This window comes from Prinia subflava, chromosome 25 (assembly GCF_021018805.1).
Source record: "Prinia subflava isolate CZ2003 ecotype Zambia chromosome 25, Cam_Psub_1.2, whole genome shotgun sequence".
In the NCBI taxonomy this organism is placed as follows: Eukaryota; Metazoa; Chordata; class Aves; order Passeriformes; family Cisticolidae; genus Prinia; species Prinia subflava.
Genome location: NC_086271.1, coordinates 4,292,583 through 4,313,978, shown reverse-complemented (window position 1 = coordinate 4,313,978; position 21,396 = coordinate 4,292,583). Strand labels below are relative to the sequence as shown.

The 21,396-nt window shown below is 48.1% G+C and overlaps 2 protein-coding genes across 2 annotated transcripts in view; both read right to left on the bottom strand.

The window, feature by feature from the left end:
- Positions 1 to 207: 207 nt before the first annotated feature.
- ADAMTS1 (ADAM metallopeptidase with thrombospondin type 1 motif 1) lies at positions 208 to 6,912 on the bottom strand. The gene is made up of 9 exons (XM_063419332.1): positions 6,402 to 6,912; positions 5,862 to 6,208; positions 5,258 to 5,390; positions 4,697 to 4,864; positions 4,144 to 4,430; positions 3,751 to 3,937; positions 3,475 to 3,650; positions 2,536 to 2,711; positions 208 to 2,269 (listed from the first exon to the last, which is right to left on the bottom strand). Exons 1-9 carry the CDS (start codon positions 6,904 to 6,906, stop codon positions 1,528 to 1,530), a joined length of 2,721 nt encoding a protein of 906 aa, XP_063275402.1. The 5' UTR covers positions 6,907 to 6,912; the 3' UTR covers positions 208 to 1,527.
- A 1,508-nt stretch (positions 6,913 to 8,420) lies between these two features.
- Positions 8,421 to 21,396, bottom strand: part of ADAMTS5 (ADAM metallopeptidase with thrombospondin type 1 motif 5) — a 55,937-nt gene continuing 42,961 nt past the window's right edge. Inside the window, exons 9-10 of the mRNA XM_063419333.1 lie at positions 11,133 to 17,757; positions 8,421 to 9,762 (exon numbers count right to left, since the gene is read on the bottom strand). The gene's annotated coding sequence lies outside the window, so the exon portion shown is untranslated. The remainder of the gene's footprint in view (positions 9,763 to 11,132; positions 17,758 to 21,396) is intronic.

The window sequence follows — 21,396 nt, the reverse complement described above, 5'->3', positions numbered from 1 at the left end:
CTCCACTTTGAGAAATAGATGAGTTAGTGGTTAAGTAACAAAACACAAAATGACCTCTTTTAAGGTGGTGTGTGACATTATGGGGAGTTTTCCAAACCTCTTTGCTAACACAGGTAATCAGTTGCCTTTTGCTTAACATCTTCCTCAGATTCCAAGCTCCTCCTGCTCCATGGACTGGTTTTAGTCCAGCGAAATAAAGACACTCCATTTCCAAAATTTATAGGGTTCATTTATTACCTCTAGTAACATATTATACTGTATAAATACTCTATCCTTGTTATATGTCCTTTTAAAAAAGTGATAACTTAGAAGATCACATTAGACAAGAAGTATAAAAATAAATACGCTCATTATATGCATTTATTACAAATTATAACCCTTCCCAGAAGGGAGAGAAATATAAAATACTTATGAAGTATATAAAATCTATAGTAATATATTTTACTATATACATATGGAAAGCCATATTCTCTCATGGTCTATGGACTGGCACAATCTTCAATGATGTGAATGCTGGCGTTTTGCTGTGGATGGACCTGCTATCCCTCAGCTTTGCCTTCCCACCTGATCAGTGACTGAGCTCTACAAACCCAGCAGAGGCCACAGAGGACATTCCCATTCATAATGGGATTTTTTTTCCTTTTTAACTCAAATTTGGCTGGGGTAAGGCCAAAGGTTTGAGTGTGAAAGCACGACTGGAATGCTCACACACTCCATGAATCTGTTTGGCAGGAAGGTGGGACCAACCTGGAATCAGAAAAGCCAGTGGAAGGTATGCAGAAGGCACAAAGAGCAGCTACTTAGACTCAGATTTCCACTTTTCCAGGCCTCTGGATCACACATGTCACCACAATGGCACTGGAGTGGCTGAGAGAAATGGACAGGCACATTGGGATGACATAAAGGTAACTTTAAAAAAAAGTTCTAGTGATTTGTGGAGTTGGTATTTGTTCTTGATATTTCTTACTCTTGACAGGTAGAGAATATGGCTTTATTTTTATATAAAACTATTCTCTGAAACAATAGCAGCCATGAATGACATAGTTAAAGCTCCTTTTCCAATCTTGTTTTTTGCCCTTTGTGAGGTAGGTAAGCCCTGACCAATTATTTTAAGCTTTTTCCCTCCCCTTCCTACACATGGGGATTTGATCAGTACCACAAGATAAATCCAAAAGAAGGGAGAGAAATAACCACACCCCAAAATGTTTGCTGAAATTTCTCACTGCTCACGCTTGGCTTAATTTAGAACAGACTTTTAAAAAGGCAATTCTGATGCCTTTGGGCCTTATCTGCTAAAGAGAAATGAATGGCATGGGTCTGCTGTCCCATCCAATTTTCACTTGGCAGGGGATTTTGGGGATGCAAAGCCAACTCAAGCCGTTTGCACTGTCCCACCTCCACGGATCTTTTTTACGCAAAAACACAGGCGCTGGCTCTAGCCCTCCTTTGTGTTTTTCAGTGCACTGGTCTGAAGGAAAAAATAAAATATTAATATAAAAAAGTTTTAGCTTTCCCAAGCTGTCCTATCTAGCTGCAGTCCGCGGCGTTGCAGAAGTCTATCAGGTGCTTGGGTTTCTTGGAGGGCTCACAGCTTTCTTGGGGCAGCACGCTGCCGTCGGAAGAGACGCACCTCAGCAGCCTCTTCTTGAAGCCCTTCCCACACGTCTTGGAGCAGGGGGACCAGTCCCCGAGCTGCCACTGCGGGCAGGGCACGTCGGCGCAGGGCCGCAGGTTGCTGGGCTTCAGCTCGCGGGCGCAGTCGGCGGCCGGCCGGCCCCGCGGGTCCCGGCACTCCACGGCGCGCCGCTGCCAGCCCGAGCCGCACGACTTGGAGCACTCGCCCCACTCCTCGATCACCCACTCCGAGGAGATGATCTCCCTGATGGCGTTGAAGGACTCCTTCCTCCTGCCCGCCGCCTTGTCCGCGCCGGGCTGCGCCGGCTTCTGCACGAAGTAGGTGAACTTGATCTTGGGCTGCGGCAGGTCGCCCACGGTCAGCACCTGGATGGTGAGGGGCTCCTTCAGCGGGCTGAAGCTGCGGATGCGCTCCAGGGCGGCCGAGGAGCCGCTGTAGCGCAGCACGCTGCCCTTGTAGGTGATGTCCTGCTCCAGCGTGGACAGCGTGTAGTCGCCGTTGAGCACGTAGGAGCCGTCGGCGGCTTTGATGGCCAGGAAGCTGCCGTCGTGCCGAGCGCCCCGGTGGTTCCGCTGCTTCACCTCGATGTTGGTGGCCCCTGCCGGGATGGTGACCACGTCGTGGTAGCCAGGCCTGCCCGGGAGAAAAGAGACATGCTGAGTCCTCTGTGCCTCCCTGGGAAGGGGAAGGAGCCTCCCAGCACAGGGCTAAACCTGGTCTGAAGTCAAGGCTGATTTTAGCTCGTTAACGGATGGATCCCAGGCACAAGGACAAGGGGAGCTCCCAGCCACAAGGACAAGGGGAGCTCTCAGCCACAAGGACAAGGGGAGCTCCCAGCCACAAGGACAAGGGGAGCTCTCAGCCACAAGGACAAGGGGAGGCAGCAGCCCTGCACTCACTTGGCTCTGACGAGGGTGCCGGACACCTTCTTGCAGGTGGAGCCGTTGCCCCCGCAGATGCCGCATTTGTCGAACTTCTTGCTGGAGCCGATGGTGCGGTCGCAGCCGGCCTTGACGCACTGGCCCTGCACGCACACGGACGTGGAGTCGGGGCTGCACGGGGTGCCGTCCACCACCTTGGGGACACAGGGAGCCTCGTTACGGTGTGCACACAGAACACACAGAGCACCTGCAGCACCTGTCCTCTCCAGTTTGCAAACTAAAAGCCAGAGCAGCCCACAGGTAGTTGTGGGTATGTGGTGCTGCTGCTTCACCTCATTTGCAGAAATGATGCCATGGTGAGAGGAGAAAACAATCTCAGTTTTCTTTAATACCTCCCCCCAAATCACCTGCTGTTTTACTGATTTTGTATTTTAAAAAAGCCCCATTGCTTTCTAGTGTCACTAGAAGGCAGCTGTGTCCTCAAAGCACACTGCCAGCGTTGCTTTTAATGCTGTTCAGCACATCCTTTTAGCTGTTCCACAAAAACCCTCTGTGTCATCGCCCTGGTAGCTCCTGGCTCTCACCATCTGATGACAGCGAATTCAAGTAGCTATGCAAGATGAACATTTTCCCTCGTGTTTATTTTAAGCTGTCAGCGTACTAGTAACCAGTATGAGAAAGCACCAATGTTCTGGCAAAGGTCCCTCAGAGTTTTCCAAAGCTATCTCAATGCAACCAGATTGGGAAGGAAACCAGGGTGTGGGTAGAGGAGGTGGAAGGATTGTGCCAAAATGCTTAAAAGCACGCTTGCAATGATCCAGCTGTATGTGGAGGAATAATTCAGCTCAAATATGAGAAAGACCATTTCAGATTTCTACACTGCTTGACTCTTCACATGAAGAGAGAAAACAAAAATCCTCCTTATGATGAGCTGGAAGAGGTGTACATTTGAAATACCTTTGGCTGGAGAACAAAGAAGTATCCTGTCCCTTTGGCTCTGCAAACCAGCTTGCATCTGTCCTTTGGAGACACACCAGCAAACTTGGGTGTCCACTCCACGGCAGGTCCACTTCCAAAGGCAGACTTGGAAAACTCGTTGTGCTTTTCACACTGCTCCTCCCTGAACGTTTTGCCTGCAGGCACAGAAAAGACAGATGTGCATGAGATCACCTCTGTCCACGCTCTTCCTCCACAACACACCAGTCCTGGGGGTCAAAAATGGGGGAAACTCACCGTTGTTGTCGGGGCAGTCCTCGATGTTGCAGGACCTGTACTGCACCCGCTTCCCCTCGCAGTACTTGCCCCCGTTCCTCGGGATGGGGTTGTCACATTCCCTGAAGGAATACTGCACTCCCCCGCCGCAGCTCCGGGAGCACTCGCCCCACGCCCCCCAGGACCCCCAGCTCCCATGCACCGGCGTCTGCAACAAAAACAAAAACAGGATGCAAGTTACTACAGGAAAATCCACACCATAAAAGCCATCATCACGCTCATTTTAACCCAAACTCGTTACAAAACCTGCCCTGAGTTTGTTCATTAGCACTGAATCAACCCCTGGTAACAGACCCCTCCCACCGCAGCGCTCTCCGCACCCCGAGCTGCACCCATTTCTTCTTCACTACTTACATCATAATGCTTCTTCTCGGTCTTATTCACGCACTTGCCGTTCATGCACCACCTGCCCTCCCCGCAGCTGGTGCCGTCCGCCCAGGGGAAGTGCTTGGTCTGGCACACCAGGAGCCCTCCCGAGGTGCCCGTGCACCACAGCGTCGTGCAGGTACTGGCTGCGTCAGGGCAGTGCCTGGACTCGTCCCCAAACGTGAACTGGCACTGCCTGTTGGCGTCGTACAGCGTGCCAGGCAGGTCCGACGGCAGCTGGATGGGCCTGTGGGGCTTGTCCAGCAAACACTCCCCTGAAAAAGTTGGAAAAAAAAAGGAAAAAAGAAGTCAGAAGATGCCGTGGGTTCAGTTTTAAAAGGGAACAGCGTTTGCTTTGTAACAGAGAAAGCCCATCTGTGCCACCGTTTTTGTAAAAAATAAGGCTCTTCTAAACTCCCTGACAGCATGCAAAAGGTTAAGCCTGTGCTGAAGCAGAAAGCACTCTTAAAGAAAAAAAAAAGCAGAGCAGGAAAGCACAGGAGCTGAAACGCCACATGAATGGAAAGCTTAATAACCTTACCGTGACCGTTATCCAAAAATGTTGTAATCATGTAGGCGCTGCATGGAGACCAGGGCTGGCTGCGGTCCAGGTTGGAGAGCATGGATGCCATCATGTGGAAATCCCGGCTCATTCCATTGATGCCAGCACACTGCTTTGCATCGTCGTGAGGCATGTTAAACACGTGGCCTTCGAGAAAAGGAGAAAAGCAAGGTCTGTGACTTTAGGGAGTCTGTCCCACGCGTTACCAACAGCATTTTAAACAGTGCTCTAGAGCTGCTCATGGCCTGGGCTGTAATTAATAACCCGAATCTGAACGCTCCCAGATTTCAAGCAGATGGTACTGGATCTTCTGTCCCTTTTTTTTTTTTTTTTTTTTTTTTTTTTTTTCCTGCAGGCACACACACACACAGCTCCTGCAGACAATGCCGTGCAGGCCGGATTTGCTTTCCCGAGTCCAAGCCTGCTCCAAGACAGGGCTTTGCCTCCTCCCGACAGCTCCGGGGAGGTGCAGGCTGGGCTTTACGGCATCAAGCTGGCTTCAATTAATCCCAGGGAATGCCTTTGCAAACTTTCAAGTACCTAATTCGTGGGCTGTTGTGAAGGCAGCCTGCAAACCATCGTCTTCTATGATAGAGCAACTGCGGTTTAGATCACAAACTGTTCCCACATCAGCCATCCCAAGAGTATCACATGTCTTGGCACCGCACAGGTCCTGTAAAAAAAAGGCAGTTTCATTATTAATCAGATCAGAGACTTAACCTTGGCAAGAGCCATCCAGCCCTGGCAGTGTGCCTTTACTTATGGAAAGAGCATAAATATTCAGCACTTCAATGGGTATGATGGCAAAAATCTGTCTCTGGAACACAGGCGAGGGTTACACGTAGAAAAGAAATGCATAATTTCCATCTGAAATCTGCTAAAAATATATGGGGCAGGAACAGAGTGCACGATCTGTGAGTTTAGAAGGACAGCCCACAAGCTGTGAGCTTCACCAGACACGGTGCAACCAGCAGGAGAAACGAACAGAACAAAAAGCAGCTCATCTAATTTTTAGCCTGCTTCTCTGCAGCTGTGGTGACACACGGCTGTCCCCGGACACTTTGTCGGGGCTGTCCTGGCAGCGGGGGTCTCCAAGGCGGGGAGCAGCGGGCGTGGGGCTGGATGCGACCTCGGTGTCCCTCACCTGCCTGGTGAAGAGGATGGCCGTGTCGTAGTGCTCGGCGTGCCGGTCGCTGGGCGGGTTGTGCTGCTTCTGCCAGCTGCAGAAGTTCCTCAGGGTCAGGGCGGCGTTGGAGGAGATATCGGGGCCCTTGCGCTCCTCGTAAATGACCATGATCTTCACCACCACGAGGCTGATGGAGTTGCGGATGCTGGGGTGCTTGTACAGCTTGGCGGCCACGGAGAGCAGGGTCAGCAGGTAGTGCTTCAGCCCGCTGCCGTGGAACTCAGCCATCGACTGGTCGGCCACCAGCATGGTCTCCACGTAGCGGGGGCTGGACACGAACCTCTTCTTCCTCCTGCTTCCCGTTTCTGCGTTAAAAAAACCAAAAAAAACCAAGAAAGAGGGAAAGCGCAGGTGAGCACAGCAAACGCACGGACACTCACGATGCGCACCCCAGGTTTGCGCGGCCCGGGCACCTCCGCACGGGATGCGGGGCCGGGCACGATCCCCTCCCGTTGCCCTCCCGCCCCCGCGGAGGCCGGCGCGGCGTCCCCTCGGTACCTGCGGGCTGGGCGGGCTGCGGCCCCTCCGGCCCGGCGCCCGCCTCGGCCACGGCGCAGCGGGCGGCGGGGGCGGCCCGCGGGGCGCCGCGGAGGCGCAGGAGGTGCGGGCCGTGGCGGTGCGCGGTGCCGGGCGCCGGCTGGATCAGGAACTGGCGGCCCCGCAGCGAGAAGGCGCCGCGCAGCCCCGCGCACAGGCTGAGCGCGGCCGCCGAGCCGGGGTCCCGGTTCACGGTGCCGGAGTAGAAGCAGCGGGAGAGGTCGTCCTCGGGCGGCGGCGGCGGCCCGCCCAGGTACTGCAGGGTGAAGTCCGGGGCCAGGAAGCTGCTGTCGGGCTCCAGCTCCAGCGTCAGGCGCTCCCCGAAGGCCTCCAGGCGGAAGCGCTCTCGGGCGCCGGGCGCGCCCAGGCGCCGCGGCAGCACCAGCGCCCTGCGCTCGGCGCTGCACAGCCCCAGCAGCGCCGCCAGCACCGGCGCCAGCGCCGGCAGCCGCCCCCCGCTCCTCATGGCTCGGCGCAGCCCTTCTCCTCTCTTTATTGCACTTTACACGGGAATGGATGTGGAGGATGGGGGGGGTTTGCTTTCAAGGTTTTGGGGGGGTGTCTGAGTCTTTCCGCCGGCGGAGCCCCGCGCGGTCACTGCAGAGGCGGCGTCGGCTTCCCCATGGCCGGGGCGCGGCGGCGATGCCGGGGAGCGCGGCCGTGCGAGGGCAGCGCTGCCCCTCGCTCCGTGTCTCTTGTCTTCTCTCCTGCTCCGGCCGCCGCTTCTCCTGTCCGCCTCCTCTCCTCAGCCTTCCCCGGCTGCAGCAGCGGCGGGCGGGGAGGACGCTCCGGCGAGTCTCCAGCGGCCCCGGGACGGTCCCGCCTGCACTTCCAGGGCTCCGAGGAGCCTCCCGTCCTTCGCGGAGCAGAGCGCTGCGGACCCGTCCGCCTCCGCCGTGCGGGTGAGTGCGGGAGCGGGGCTCGCCGCCGCCCTTTATGGCCCCGGCCGTGCCGCCCCCCGCCGCCGCCGCTGAGATCACTGCGTGCGTAACGCGCCCGCGGGCGGCCCCCGCCGCGCCGCCCTCCCGCCGCCCCCGACGGGGCGGGACGGCACCGGCGCGGCCCGGGGTCGGCCCCCGGCTGCCGCTGCGCCCCTGCCCTGCCCTGCCCGGGGGTGCCTTGAGCCCGGCTCGGGGGGCTCTGGTGGGAACACCTGGACGCGCCGCGGGTCCGGTCCCCGCCCCGCGGGTCCGGGGAGCGGCAGGTGGACGGTGCGGACGGGGGAGGGAGGGGACACAGCCCTGCTCGCCTTCGTGGTTTTGCCTTCTATTTTTCATCCTTTTAATTTTTTTTTTTAAATTTTTTTTTCATTTTTGATTTTCCCCTTTCCCAAGCGGTTCCTGCCCTTTCTCGGCCCTGATAGCCGCAGTCTGTCATGCACCTGTACTTCTGAGAAATGCTTCCTTCCCAATCGCCTAAACAGAGGCATTTGTGTAGCTGCAGCCAATATTTTGCTTTGAAGCCATAACCCAAGCATGGTGGTGCTGCTAATCCCCTTAATTCTTTATGTGCACAGCCCCAGCTTTCTGCTCCTGGAGGCCTTTTTGGAGGAGGAGGGCAAAGAAGTGGTGAGGAAATGTGTGAATAAAACCAAAATGTGCGTACCTGTTGGTGACAACTCCTGGGCTTCCCAATTAAACAAAGATGCTTGTGTCTGTCAACACATCATTTCATACAAGTTTGAAACTCGGGGGCTGAAAACAGAAGGAGCAAAATCTCAGGATAGGGCAAATATTTCTAGAATTTTATGTAGCCACTGTTTTCTCGAGATGGAGCGTCCCATTTATGCCACTAAATCTAATAACCCTGAGGCTTTTCTTCCTAATTTAAACCATGTCAGACAAACTTGGAACCACATGTGTGTGTCAATAGCACAGTCTGACTGCCTGCTAAGTTCTGACAATACATCCATTTCCCGTGGCGTTCTGTAAATCTTGCAAGTTTAGAATTGCGCATTGTTTGAAGTGGTAAAAAAAAAAAAAAAAAAAAAAAAAAAAAAAAAAAAAAAAAAAAAAAAAAGAATAGGAAAAGATGAACCCAGTTTCCCAGCTACTTGCTCAACAAAAGTGCTCTTGTCCCACAGGGTGATGAGCAAAATCAGAAGTAGGCCCCAAATGGGGAATTTTCTTAGGGACACAGCAGGAAATGCTGGATTGACTTCCAGAGGCTGCAACTGCTGCCCATTAATACATCAGCAGCAAAAAAAATCCATTCAGTTATGATTAATTTTTCACTTGAGTTGGAAACATGTGTCAGTCTCTACCCTTACTTTTGAGATCTGTGTGTGCCCAGCTCTGCTGTGTTTTATCTGGGACAGAACACAGCAAAGGTACCATTCATTCATGGTTTAATGAATGAACACCAATTAATTTGGTGTTGCATGTGACACCTAATTAAGGGAATTGTCTAAAAGCCTGGCAATAAGAAACGTGGAATTGAAAGGATCCGCATAATTTACTTTTGAACTTGCATTGGTTCAAGATAGAGATAGCACAAATATATGAACTAAAAACATGAAAATCTCCTTATCTATCACCGTAATCAGTGTCACTCACAGATCAGCAGGGACCACGCCAAAGATGTGTCCACCTGGCTGCCAGATGCACCTTTGGTTCTGCTGCTGTTTTTTGATGTTAATTCTCTGATTTGAAAAGATCCTGACCACCTTAAAACAGCTTCTTCAGGCTGAAAACTCTTTCCTGTATCCCACCAGGTGGCACTCGCCTATAAAAAATGGTTATGGGAGAGTTTCGTGGTTCCTCTCCCAGCTTTCCTGGTGGAAAGGCTTACATTTTAGCAGGGAGCTTTACAGTTCCCTGCTTAGGACAAGTTTTCCTGGCCTTCATGTAATATCCAGGGAAGCGTTTCAGCAAAGAACTCAACTGTTCTGTTGCACTACCTGAACACAAATCATGTTGGGAAGGAATTTTTACAACAGGCTTGCTGCCTGCCACACCTGGATCAGCACCTGGATCCTCCTGCAAGGGCTTGAATTGTTTCCTCTGAACAACCCTCGTGAGTTTAGCTGGATTGTTCAGGGCACTGAAACCTCTGTATATGCATTTTTCAGCTGTATTGTACCAAATCTGTGCCAGCTCCAATCACAGTTTGTGTGAATCAAGACTTAAAAAGAAACACACTGACCTTTCTCAGGGTTTCACCTGGATAAAGACCCAGAAAAGGCATAAAGTTGGTCTTTTTAAAGAAATCCTGTTGCTTGGAGGAAGAAACCAAATCAGGAGCACAAGAAGTGTAATGCCAAGTAAGCCACCAGATAGCGCCACCACATCATCGTTTTGGGGTCAGATCATCGCATTTTGCTCTGCAAGAACAGTTTTTATGGCTCAGACCCAAGCGCTGTCGGTCTCTGAGCGGGATTAACAATGCTGAAGCTTTAATTTCTTCACCACTGTTTGCAATAATGGCTGCTTCCCAAATTAAAAAAAAAAAAAGGCAACACAAACAACCACCCCAACCTTATTTGTTTCAATGCTGCAGAATGATTGTTTCTTTCAAAAACTGTTATAATTAAAATTAAATTAGAATTAAAACAGCAGATGGCACATTAGGCCCATTGAATGGGGGATAGAAGACCTGATGCTGTTGAAAAAGTCCTCTGAAAAACACTTCCAAGATTATTTCTGGAGAGTGTTTCTCTATGATGTCTTTGTGTTATGCGTGATTAATTTATATATTTTGTTATGCGTGTATAATTTTTATATATTGTTCATTTTGAGCTCATTAGCCTTTTTTTTTTTTTTTAGTAGGATAAGAGAGTTAAGAGAGAAAACCTCTAATTTTGCCTGTTTTGATAATCAGCAGAAATGGGGAAAAGCAAAACAATGTCCATGATCACCTTAATGAGAAGTACACATTTTAATTTTGGAGGAGAATCACGGGATTTAACGTGGTAATGCGTTTCTCTGTAATTTCTGCTTTTACATTGCTGATTATTAAAGTTGCTTAAAAAAAATAGATGCAGAAATCTGGGCAGCCCCCAAATTCTATTGCCAAATAGCCAATGTAGGCCTGTGTGCACTCAAAGTGGGCTGCTCCCAATTCTTTCTACTTTCCTTTATAAACTTCTCTCAAAATGGGATTCAGCAGGAACTTGGACTGACACTTTTATCTGTGTGAATCAAATACTTTGCTATTTAAAAAGAGGGAGGTTTGCATGAGAATGGGAATTCAGACCTGTCCATATCCCACATAAATCCACAATAATTGGTTTAAAAGGCTGTTGAGGTCTGACTTTGTGTCTCTTTCTGGTAGTAGATGTATTCCCACTGAAGAATTAGTGCCACCATCTAAATTTTTTGTGAACAGCTGACCTAAATCTGAATTTTCATGGTTAAAACAACTGCCAGGGATCAAATAAAAGCATTGAGGCAAAACAAAATGCTGCATTATGGCATGTCTGCTTTAAAAGAAAGTTAAAAGAAAGTTTCTGTTTCAGAAATTCAGCATAGCTTTAACAATGTCTCCGAAGTGCCCTGGCAAATGGCAAGGCGCACATTCATACTGCCCTGAGCTCCACTGACATTTTGGTATTTTTATCACACTGGGATTTCAACAGATCCCTCACTTTCTCCTGTGGACAGAGGATTTCACAAGCACTGCAAGACATGATACAGCTTCCATGGAATTCCTCCTGATGAAAACTCATCCCTGCACCAATTAATATTTTTTTACCTTTGAGATTCCTGTGGGTGATGCCACACTCATTCCAAAGGCACTGTCCAGTAAGGTTTCCGTGCTGTCCTGGATGTGCTGGTCGTTCTTTCTCACCAGAGCCCATATAATGCTGATACACCTTAGAAAAAGTTACAAAAATTTGAACAATAGCAGCCCCCTCTGCAGCAACGGGACACAGAGCTGGGGCACAGAATGGGAACAAAGGGGACTCAGCAGACACGTAGGCCCCAGTCCTGGGAATATTTATAGTCAGGCTTAACTCCCAGCATCATGCTAACCCCTCACAGGATCGAAAGCTCCATAAAAACTTGGCTGAAACACTCTGTTTACAAATGCTATCAAGGGGAAGCATGTGCAGTGTCTTCTACAAGGAATGAAGTTTTTCAAACAAAACACCCATCCATCCCCCGTGTCAGTTTGTCCCACAGACACAGCAGGAAATAAACAGTCAGTAGTAAACCCAGGCAAACCAGATTTGCATTTTCACTCTTGTTGCTCCTAGGTCTCCTGAAAGAAACATTTTTGCTGCCTAAGACCAACCATCAAAAAGTGGGTTGACAAAACATGTAACTTCCAGTCAGCCTCACTCAGTTTCTGCTCCTGCTTTGATATGCAAACCCTTATGCAAAGCCCTTGCTGCCATGGACTTAAGAAGAGAGGGAAGGGGTAAAACAGGCACAGGGAAAGCTTTTCCCAGTATTATTCCATGTAACAGTTAATCTCAGTATTTTGACTCATTCTCTCAAAGTTGTTTTCCACCTTTGGTTTATAAATTCTAATTCCAAATGTATTTAGATATGCTGTTAAAATATTGCAGGCAGAAAGATGCATCATTGTTTCACAGGGGATATTTTTTTCTCTGAATAATTAATTTAATTGCCTGCACAAGCTCAGCCATCCCTAATAACCATAAGATGGACACAACTGGAAGGTGGACATCACATCCCCTTCCCTGCTGGCATTGCCCTCTCCTGCTGGGAAAGAGGCCTGGCTCTTGTGCCCCGTTTGGGTCCATGGGGAACATGGCTGAGGCAACCCCAAATTCTGGGCTGAGGGACAGCTGGATGTCCCTTGGGAAATGCAAGTGGGGGAAGAGGACACAGAGTGCTCTTGGTGGCTGGTCCGGGCTGCTCTGGGCTCAGGGGAGGTGCTGGTTGAGCTCGTGTGGCTGCTGGTGGGCAGATCCCCAGGGGTGCACTGGCAGGAGCAGGGCTGGCCCCCATGAAGTGGAGGATTTAACGAGGGATATGGACTGGAGGAGGCTTCTGAGGCCAACATTCCAGTTATTCCAACAACCATTCTGCTTGTATGTTATGTGCCATCAAAGCCATCTGGGGAAGCCCCTTCCCTGACACCTCCAAGGTCCCAGAGTAGATCAGCACAACTTCCAAGCTTCCCTCACCCACTTTTCCTTTCTTGATTATTTAAAAATCTCAGAAGCTGTTGGTCAACCCCATTTATGAACTGAGTGTGGTATAAAAATCCCAGCTCCAGTGCAAATACGCACAGCTGTCACATAGAGCACACTTTTAAAAACCAAAGCATCATCAGGTATTTTAGCAAACAGGTAAAAAATTTCCACTTTATAAAAGCATACATTTATATAATTCTAGTGATGCCAGCTGAGCTGGCTGTGCTTTATATGGTAAATACACCAGCTAAAATAGGTTGTGCAAAGAAATTGCTAATAAGGCAGAAAAGTGAACCCAAATTTAACTGAGAGAGCCCTGCCAGCTTTGCAATTTGGATTTCAAAGCTCTCCAAGAAAAATATTCTCTTTTTACCTCCTCAAAAGGATCCAAACTCAAACATGGTGTCGGAAACAAATTGAAAAGCTATAAACACTCCAGCTATGACATCAGGCGCTCAGAAACTGCAAGAAGTGACAACACTAACTCGTGATTTTTGCTTCAGGGAGGGCACGTGTAGATGTGTTTTCCAGCAGGAGGGATGGAGACAGAGAGCTGTAAAACCGAATTTGATGAATTTCAGGACCGAATTACGTGTACCCATCTCCTACCCCAGCAGAGGAAAGGATGCACCAGTGAAGGAAGCAGCTCCCAGACCCATGTCCCTAAAATGCTGCAAACCATCCATGCACAAACTCCCTGCCTGGGCTTGTTTCAACATCCAAATGAATTTGCCAGCAGTTTTGATTATCCAAGAGCAGGGGAATGCAAACCTTCTGACACTTCCAGAAAGCCTCCAACAAGCGCTTGGAGCAGGAAGCAGTGCCTGGGGAACATTACCACACAGAGATAAGTTTAATTACAGACATCAGCATTTTGCTGGAGAGGCTGCCTTGTCCAAAATTTTGCTCTGTACGTCTCAACCCTCACAGACAGCACAAAAAGGATCAGCTGGTGTTCTAGGCTCCAGGGCCAAGTGCTGTAAATAAATGCTGCTCCGCACATGAGTAATTCCTTTGGCTCTGCTTGTGCTGCCTCTGGGTCAGGGAACACGGGACAAACCCTGGCCTGCTCTTTGTGCTCCTGAGGGCCACCAAAGCCCAGCTCCCTCCAAGCCCTGGGCTCTCCCTACAGGTGAAATTAGGCTTTGCTGGGGGAAGTGTCTCATTTGCCCAGGAGTTGGGGTAGAAAGCCCTCTCATCCCACTAGGGCAAAAAGAAAGCATTACCTGCTTCAGTGCACTCGATTTCTTCTTGCCTAAAGTGTATTAGTTGACCACCGACCTTCTCAAAGGGACACAGTAATCTAATCCTATTTAAAAGCCTGTTAAAGCCATTAGTTTGTGACTAGATTTTGTAATTATCATGTACCAGGTACCCTGAGAGCAATATTTTATATGCAGTTTTAATTCTGCATTGTCAGAGCTGGTGTTAAGTTGGAGTTTTGAATGCTTGGGTTTTGTCTGGTTTTGACACAGATGCACTTTTAGATCTACTTTACTTCCTAGCCCTTGCTAGGGCTAGCAAGGAATATTGAATGAAAACAGAAGATAAAAAATGAAATTAGTTAGCTTATTGTTGATCTTACATTGAGAGGCAGGAGAAGGAAATTTGGTTCTATAGGGTGTGACTGGATATATAGATAATCATCTTATAAAACAGCATGAACATCAGCCAAAGCTGGAAAAAACCCACTGTTTCCAAACAGGAAAATATTTTGCTGCTGGGGATTTGGGGATTTGTGTGCTAAGAAAGGGCAGGAGGGGGTGGTTCTTTATGCAGCATGGAAAGACTCCCAGCAATTCCTGCTCCCACTGAGTTTTTGTCATCCCCAAACTCTCTGGAAACAAGTAACACGTGGCTTCCTGGGCACAGAAAGGGTGGCAAATCTGTAATTGCTTCGATTAAGCTGTTCTGTAGTATTAGGACCACCCAAAAGATGGCACTAAACAACCTTTGGTCCTGCTCACAGGCACCCACACACACCAAATTTGCTAAGAATACTCAGAAATAGCTCACTAGCTTAATTCTGTAATTTTGTGTGCAAAAGCAGGAATCATTTTAGATAATTCTATGTTAGACCAACAGGAAAACTGGGGAGACTTTTATATTAGCAGGTAAACTTTGCACTGCAAACATGACTTTCCTAGACCCACATGAAAGCATTCATGTTTTTGTAAACATGACAATGTGACACTTGGTGAGCTGTGAAAATGGGTTAAAATTACCCAGGAGCTAGGCACTGCACTTAAAATATTTGTTTCTTTAGAAGCTGTACATCGACCTTTATAAATCTGTGGTTATTGGGCCCAAGGTATTTTTTATTTATGTGGCTGCAATGTGGAGCCATCCCACCAAAGCCTGTGGAGCTATATGGAGTGACAAATGTTAGCAAGGGGCTGATTGTCTCTACCTTTCTAAATTATTTTGATTTTTAAATTAGCTTATTTTCTGCAACAGGAAGAACAAGACATGTTTTTGCTAGTCGCTTTTGATTTTATGATGTAATAGTTGAAGGAGGAAAAATACCCAACCCTTTCATATTTATAACCTCTAAAAACTCAGAAGTGGCCTCTAATTTACACAAAACCTGAAAGATGAGAGTCTTCACAGAAAGTGCTAGAGGAGGAATCCTCACTTCCTGTGGGAGTAATTGTCTACAATTACTTCAGTTCCATTTTTTAAAATCAAATACATGTTAATAATAAACGATACAAATGAAAGAACACTGAGCACCACCTTTGCTTGGAGCAGAAGTCATTTGGGTAGCAAAAGAACTTGAGAGATCCAACACCTTCCACAAATATTTGACTCCCCTTTTTATGAGGCTCCTCTTTTGAATGTGGTTGCCTGTAAAACGACAGCTAAAGTAGGAGGATAAAAAGAAGCTTCCCAGGAACCAGACACAAAAATTTGCACCAGTTTCTCCAAAGCTTGTCCTCTCCGTGAGTTCAGTAATTCACTCACTTCTGCCTTTCTTACTGCCTAACTATTTGGTTATAATCAAAATAAGAAGCTTGGATGCTGGGGTTTTCTTTAGGGAATGAGCTGGAGCACATTCAAGAGAACTGAGTGCCACCTGCAGAAAAACTGCACAGACATGAAAGCAGCAGCTGGCTCGATTAAATTTATTCACCATGGAGTAAAGAAGGCAAAAGGGGAGAGGTAGTGGAAGTACACACATGGCAAATGGGTGAGGAGCTGGGTTCCCTTTGTGCTGGCAGCACAGCAAAGGGTTCCTCACAGAGGGATTCTGCACAGTGCAGAGCAGTCAAGGCCTCTGTTATTCCATGGTCACATCTTGGATCTCACAGTTCCAGCTCCTCGAAGCTGAAGGCTTGCCAATATTGGATGTGCAATAGGGGTACTGAGTTCTGATAACCACTGCAAATATAGAATTCAATAACTGACTCTGAAAGCTCTGTAGCTACAATTTTGAAGTTGTGTATCAAGGCCAAGTGAAGCAAATACCTGTACAGCTCTCCAAGGCCTTCCTAATTTTATTTTAAACCATTTCATATTTTAATGAAAAAGAATCTGAAAATAAGTCACAGCATAAAAATGAGGTCACACTGTAGGAGTATATTTTGGGCAGGGGTAGGAGAGCAAAGCATCTGACAATCATTGCAACTTTCACATTCTCAGGGGATTCAAATGCACTGCAGATATTTTCTACAGCAGAGAGGAGGTACAGTTTCCTGCTTTGGCCTCAAAGATAACTTTACAGTGAAGTAAGAGCTGGAGGACGTCAAGAGGAGGGATGATAGGGAGGGAGAGAGGCTGAATTGGAACATTCCTAATTCTCACAATGGTAGCTCAGTGAAAAAAAATGCTGCAGAACAAACCTGCCTTCATCCAGTCAATTTTTGGAAAGAATTATGGCCATTTGGAACTGGGCTCTTGCTTGAAAACTCTTTGGAAACAGGATACTGCTCCCAAGCACTGTGAGCCCTTTGAGATCTGGAATGAGATTCATCTCACTCAGCCTCACACATCTGCATTGTGGCTGGACCCCTGTCCCTCTGTCACTGGGCAGGAACACGCGTTTGGAATGTGCAGTCCAGCCAACCACCACGGACATCCACTGCCAGCACGAGCAAAGTGCCCGTCCCCTCCCTGCTGAATCCAAAAGGCACCTATAAACACTGTTCAGAGGCACATCCAAAACTCCTGGGAGGAATCCCTTCCCCAGAGTCAAAATATTTTTTTGTTACATTCTTGAAAGTCCATTAAACAGTTGCAACAATTTCTTATATTGAGGCTTTAAGAAAATAAATAAGAGGAGCAGTGTAGTGCAGCCTTGGCAGACAGCGTGCCACTGGAATAAATTATGACAGCAGTATTTGTCTTCATAGATCTACTCCCAGAAAAGCAAGCCATTGTTCCATAATGCAGCCTGTGGAGCAGTCTGAGCCCAGGGGTGCATTTGTCTGCTTAAAGGGAGATGCATTTTCCATCTATAAGGACCTAGACCATGGGGAGCAGCAAGAGCTGGGGGGCTCATCTGATACAAAGGGCATGGGGTGTGCTGGTTTGAAAGCAAAACCAGTGAGACACTCCAAGCCTGAATACAATTTAATAGGAGGAGGAAAAAAGTAAGATAAAATAAAAGCAATAGCACAAAAGAGCACTGGCAGAGTCAGAATACAACCTGTTAGTTAGGGTGGTGATAGCAGTCCAGATGAAGCAGTCTTGTTGAAGCAGTGATCCTGAGGAAAGGTCTGGAAGCTCTTGTCCTCTGGGAATCCAGTGGGCCCTGTGCTGTCCCAAATCCCAGGTTATATCCAGGTGGGAATGCTTGGCTCCTCCCCTGGGCGGAGCAGCTCACCGTGGAATGATACCATTCCATGAGTCCTGCAGTGGGGCCTTGGTTGCCCATCAAACAGAGAGAGCTCCCAGAGGGAGTTACCCGTGAGCCACGGGCAAGGCACAGTCCAGAGATAGTCCAGAGGCAGGGGCAAGGGAAACTCTGCCCCACCTGGAGTCAGCAGCTCGTGAAGATGGGGATAGAGTACACACTTTGGGCACATCTTACATTGTAAGCTAGGACAAGGGGCAAAGCCACAAGCATTGTACCTCGTAGGTGCCTGCTCTTCAGTCCTGTTTCACATCTGCAGTCCTGCTTGACATCTTCAGATGATCTGGACGAGGGGATCGAGTGCAGCCTCAGTCAGTTGCAAAAGAAACCAAGTTGGGCAGTTCTGGGCCCCCACACTGCAAAATAGACACGGAGGGGCTGGAGCATCTCCAGGGAAGGTTCTGGAGCCCCAGGAGAGGCTGAGGGAGCTGGAAAGGGGCTCAGCCTGGAGAAAAGGAGGCTCAGGGGAGACCTTGAGGCTCTACACAACTCCTGACAGGAGGGGACAGCCAGGGGGCTCTGGGAACAGGGACAGGACAAGGGAAATGGCCTCAAGTGGTGCAAGGTTGGACAGCAGCAGGAATTTCTCCATGGAGAGGGTGCTCAGGCCTTGGCAGGGGCTGCTTAGGGAGGTTTGGACTTCCCATCCCTGGAGGTGTCCAAGCAAGGCCTGGACATGGCACTCAGTGCTCTGGGCTGGGGACAAGGTGGGGATCAGGTACAGCTAGGACTCCATGGGCTACAACGTCTTTTCCAACCTCAGTGGGATTCTAGGATTCTCTGCCAATTAGCAGAGGTACCTGGCTTGACTAATTAAAGGTGCTGTAGGCAGGGCCAGTGCTCCTGTCTGCAGTGTGGAGCTGCTTCTGTGGATGCAGCTGCAAGAGGTGGCTGGGATGAAAAAATAACTGCGAATGTAAACCTGATGCTGAAAGCAGCTGTAAAACATCCTGGTAACAGAGGAACAGTTGTTTTATATCACTATTTTGGAACCTAGAAGCCCACAGTACATTCCTGGCTGTGGTTCTGCTCACTGTGTGACTTAAAGCAGGATAATTATGACTTTTATGTCTTCCAGTTGCTTCAGCAGGGAAACAGGGGGAAGGAGATCTTCTGGTGCCTATTTGTCACCACTTCATTTGACCTGTGCAAGCCTAGACAAATTCTGAAATCTTGCAGCTCTCCACGGTGATACCCCTTAACTGTGAAGCTGAGGGATATCCCCTGCTGGGGATATTTGATTAGGCGTAGGCTTTGAATGGCAGCACAGCCTTTTAGCTAGGCTAGCCTGGATCAAGCCAGCAGAACTTACTTGGGAGAAAATCCAAGCAATGAATTAATCAGTCAATCCTTGGAAAGGCAAGCATCAATTTGTTTCATGGCATCCTATGTATGAGCTTTGCCTTCTCATTTCTTTAGGTTCTCCTGTTGCTGCAATGTGTTGCTGAACCTGGAAGTAAAGCTGATAATACTGACCTCGAATTTTGGAGTGGATCTGTGTCTCTGCTGATACCTTCCCTTCTATTTCCCATGATTTCAAGCCTGTGTACTGCATGAGTGTTTGGGTGCCCACACTGTGCTGCTGCCATTTGTTTGCAAAATATCTCATCAGCTGAAGCTACTGTGGTGGAAATCATTAATGACTCCAATACATGCAATGCCTAATTAGGCCTGGAACTCATGCCTTAACTTCTCACAGGCAGCCAAAAAGCTCCAAGGGACTTGAATCGTGATGGTTCTGGTTCATTCTGAGAAAACTTCCAAATTCAGTCCATATTGGAGTGTTCCTGCTTTATAAGCAGCTGCTCATTCTTGATTCCCTCGATTTTTGACATTCTTGTAAATTTAAATTCATTTACTGCACCGGGGCTTGAAAGAGCAGCACATCGAGCTGTTTGCTCCAGTGCTCTGTTACAATGTTTTACCATAATAAGAGAGCATGAAAACATCCAGCTATCTGCTGGAAAATGTACTAATTATTTTCTGAGTGGGGAAAGGTCACAGCTGACAAAGCAAAGGAAAGACAAGCAAAATCCACAAAGCTCTGCATTGGAATTACACCTAGGGAGGGAAAATAATAGTTATTAATATAGTCTATGAAAGAAATTGTAAAGCTTTTCTAGAAGCATGTTGTCAAATAAGAAATTTAAGACATATTTTGTGTGAAGACCAGGAAGAACTGCCCACAGAAAGAGAGTTATGGGACCAGCAAAGAATAGGAACATTTTATTTTCAAATTCATACAGCAGACTTTGATCGTCGTGCAGGAAATACCCCAGACTTGAGAAATCCTGCCACTGACCTCTAAGGTAGAATAAAACTAAGGGAAAACGGGAAATAACTCACCAATTTTTAAATTAGTATTATGCCAAGACTTTTAAGAGTTTGAATTCCAAACGTGTTCTAAGAAAGGAAAACATTTTCTTTCATTGAACAGCCCTGGGGGTTCACTACCCTTTTCTCCCCCTCAGCCTTCCCTGAGAGGTGTTCTTATTTCTTGTCTCTCGCATGTATGTGTAAAAATACAAAGTCATTTGTAAGGAGTTCACTTAATTCCTCACTCTTAGCTCACATTCGTTACACATTTTGTTTGGCAGAAGGGAAGGGAAGAGTGTGCTCCAGCCAGGGAATGCTGCTGTCCACTGAAAAATGTGTTTGGATGGAGGAGCTCTTTTTCATGGATGGATTGTGGCTTTTGGCAGCAGAGGTGGCAGGAAGCAGTTGCCATAACTACTATACCATTAAAACAACAACAAAAAAAGGCTTTAAGTGAAGAGGCACTTTTGAAAGCATGGTTTTACTACCAGTCCTGGTAGAATCCATCAGCTCACTATGATGGGTGGCAGAATCCTGACTGTGGTCTCCTGAGTGTATGCTCAGGATATGCTTTTAGGGCTAAATTCAGGCTTTGGCTTGTAAGGCATACAGAAGAGGAAAATACACAGACAGCCAGAGAGCTGAACATAATCTGCCTTGCGTGGGATTTCAGGTTTTGGCTGGAGCCACACTCTAGTGTTAAATAGCAGAGCAAAAAAAGAGTATGTTTTTCAAAAGCTTTAGGGATGGGATTTACAAATTCACTGGAATGATTTAGAAATAAAAGTTACATTTTAAGCGTAAATCTAATTGTAGACATAATTTCATACTTATCTCTATTCAAGTGATGGATACTACCCAGACAAAAAGCCCAGACAGTGTTGATAAACACTGCAAACAACTGGAGTAGAACCCAGGGATGGTTTATACTGGGTCAAACCCAGCTGAGGGCTTTTCATCCTCAGCATTACACCACACATTATTGTCACTGGCAAATTACTCTGGCACTACTTGCATGCTGCTGGAATCCCAAAACATTTCACACTGCTAAAATAACCTCTGTCTGTTGCCATACAGACACCGATGCAGGTTTTGTGGTCCCCCAGCTACTTCCCTGCAGTGCTTAGAGCCATGTCCCAAATGATTTACTCACAGGACCAGGTCAGGTGGATTGGCCTCACACCCCTGCTGAGGGACGGGCTCCCAGGCAGGATTCATCCCTTCATCCTCACAAATTTCTGAGGTCAGCACCTACACGGTCCCTCAAGGAGCCTTTGCGATCCATGGTCATGGTAAACCCTCACCCTGGTCCCAGGCTTTTTCTTTTAACCAAGAGCCCTTGGGGTTAATCTTGTTGATCAAGCTAATGCCTAAATCCTGAGGTGCATCCTCCTGGCCTGAGCAGGTGTACAAAGAAATTCTATTTTCCCTGCTGACCCTTTGCACTGAAAGCCAGTGTTCCATTCAGAGGCACATCAGCAGTGACTGACTCACTGCACCCCTTCATGAGAGGTAATGCATGGAGCAGCTGCCATCGCTTCCATGCAGGAGTAGAGCCTCCTGGAGTATCTAATTAAATAAATCAACTAGGCTTTAAAATGACTCCTCTGGGTTGCAGCCTTCAGGTTTTTTTAGTAACAATATCCCACGTTCTTATAAAAAATGGGCTGTGAATTCTT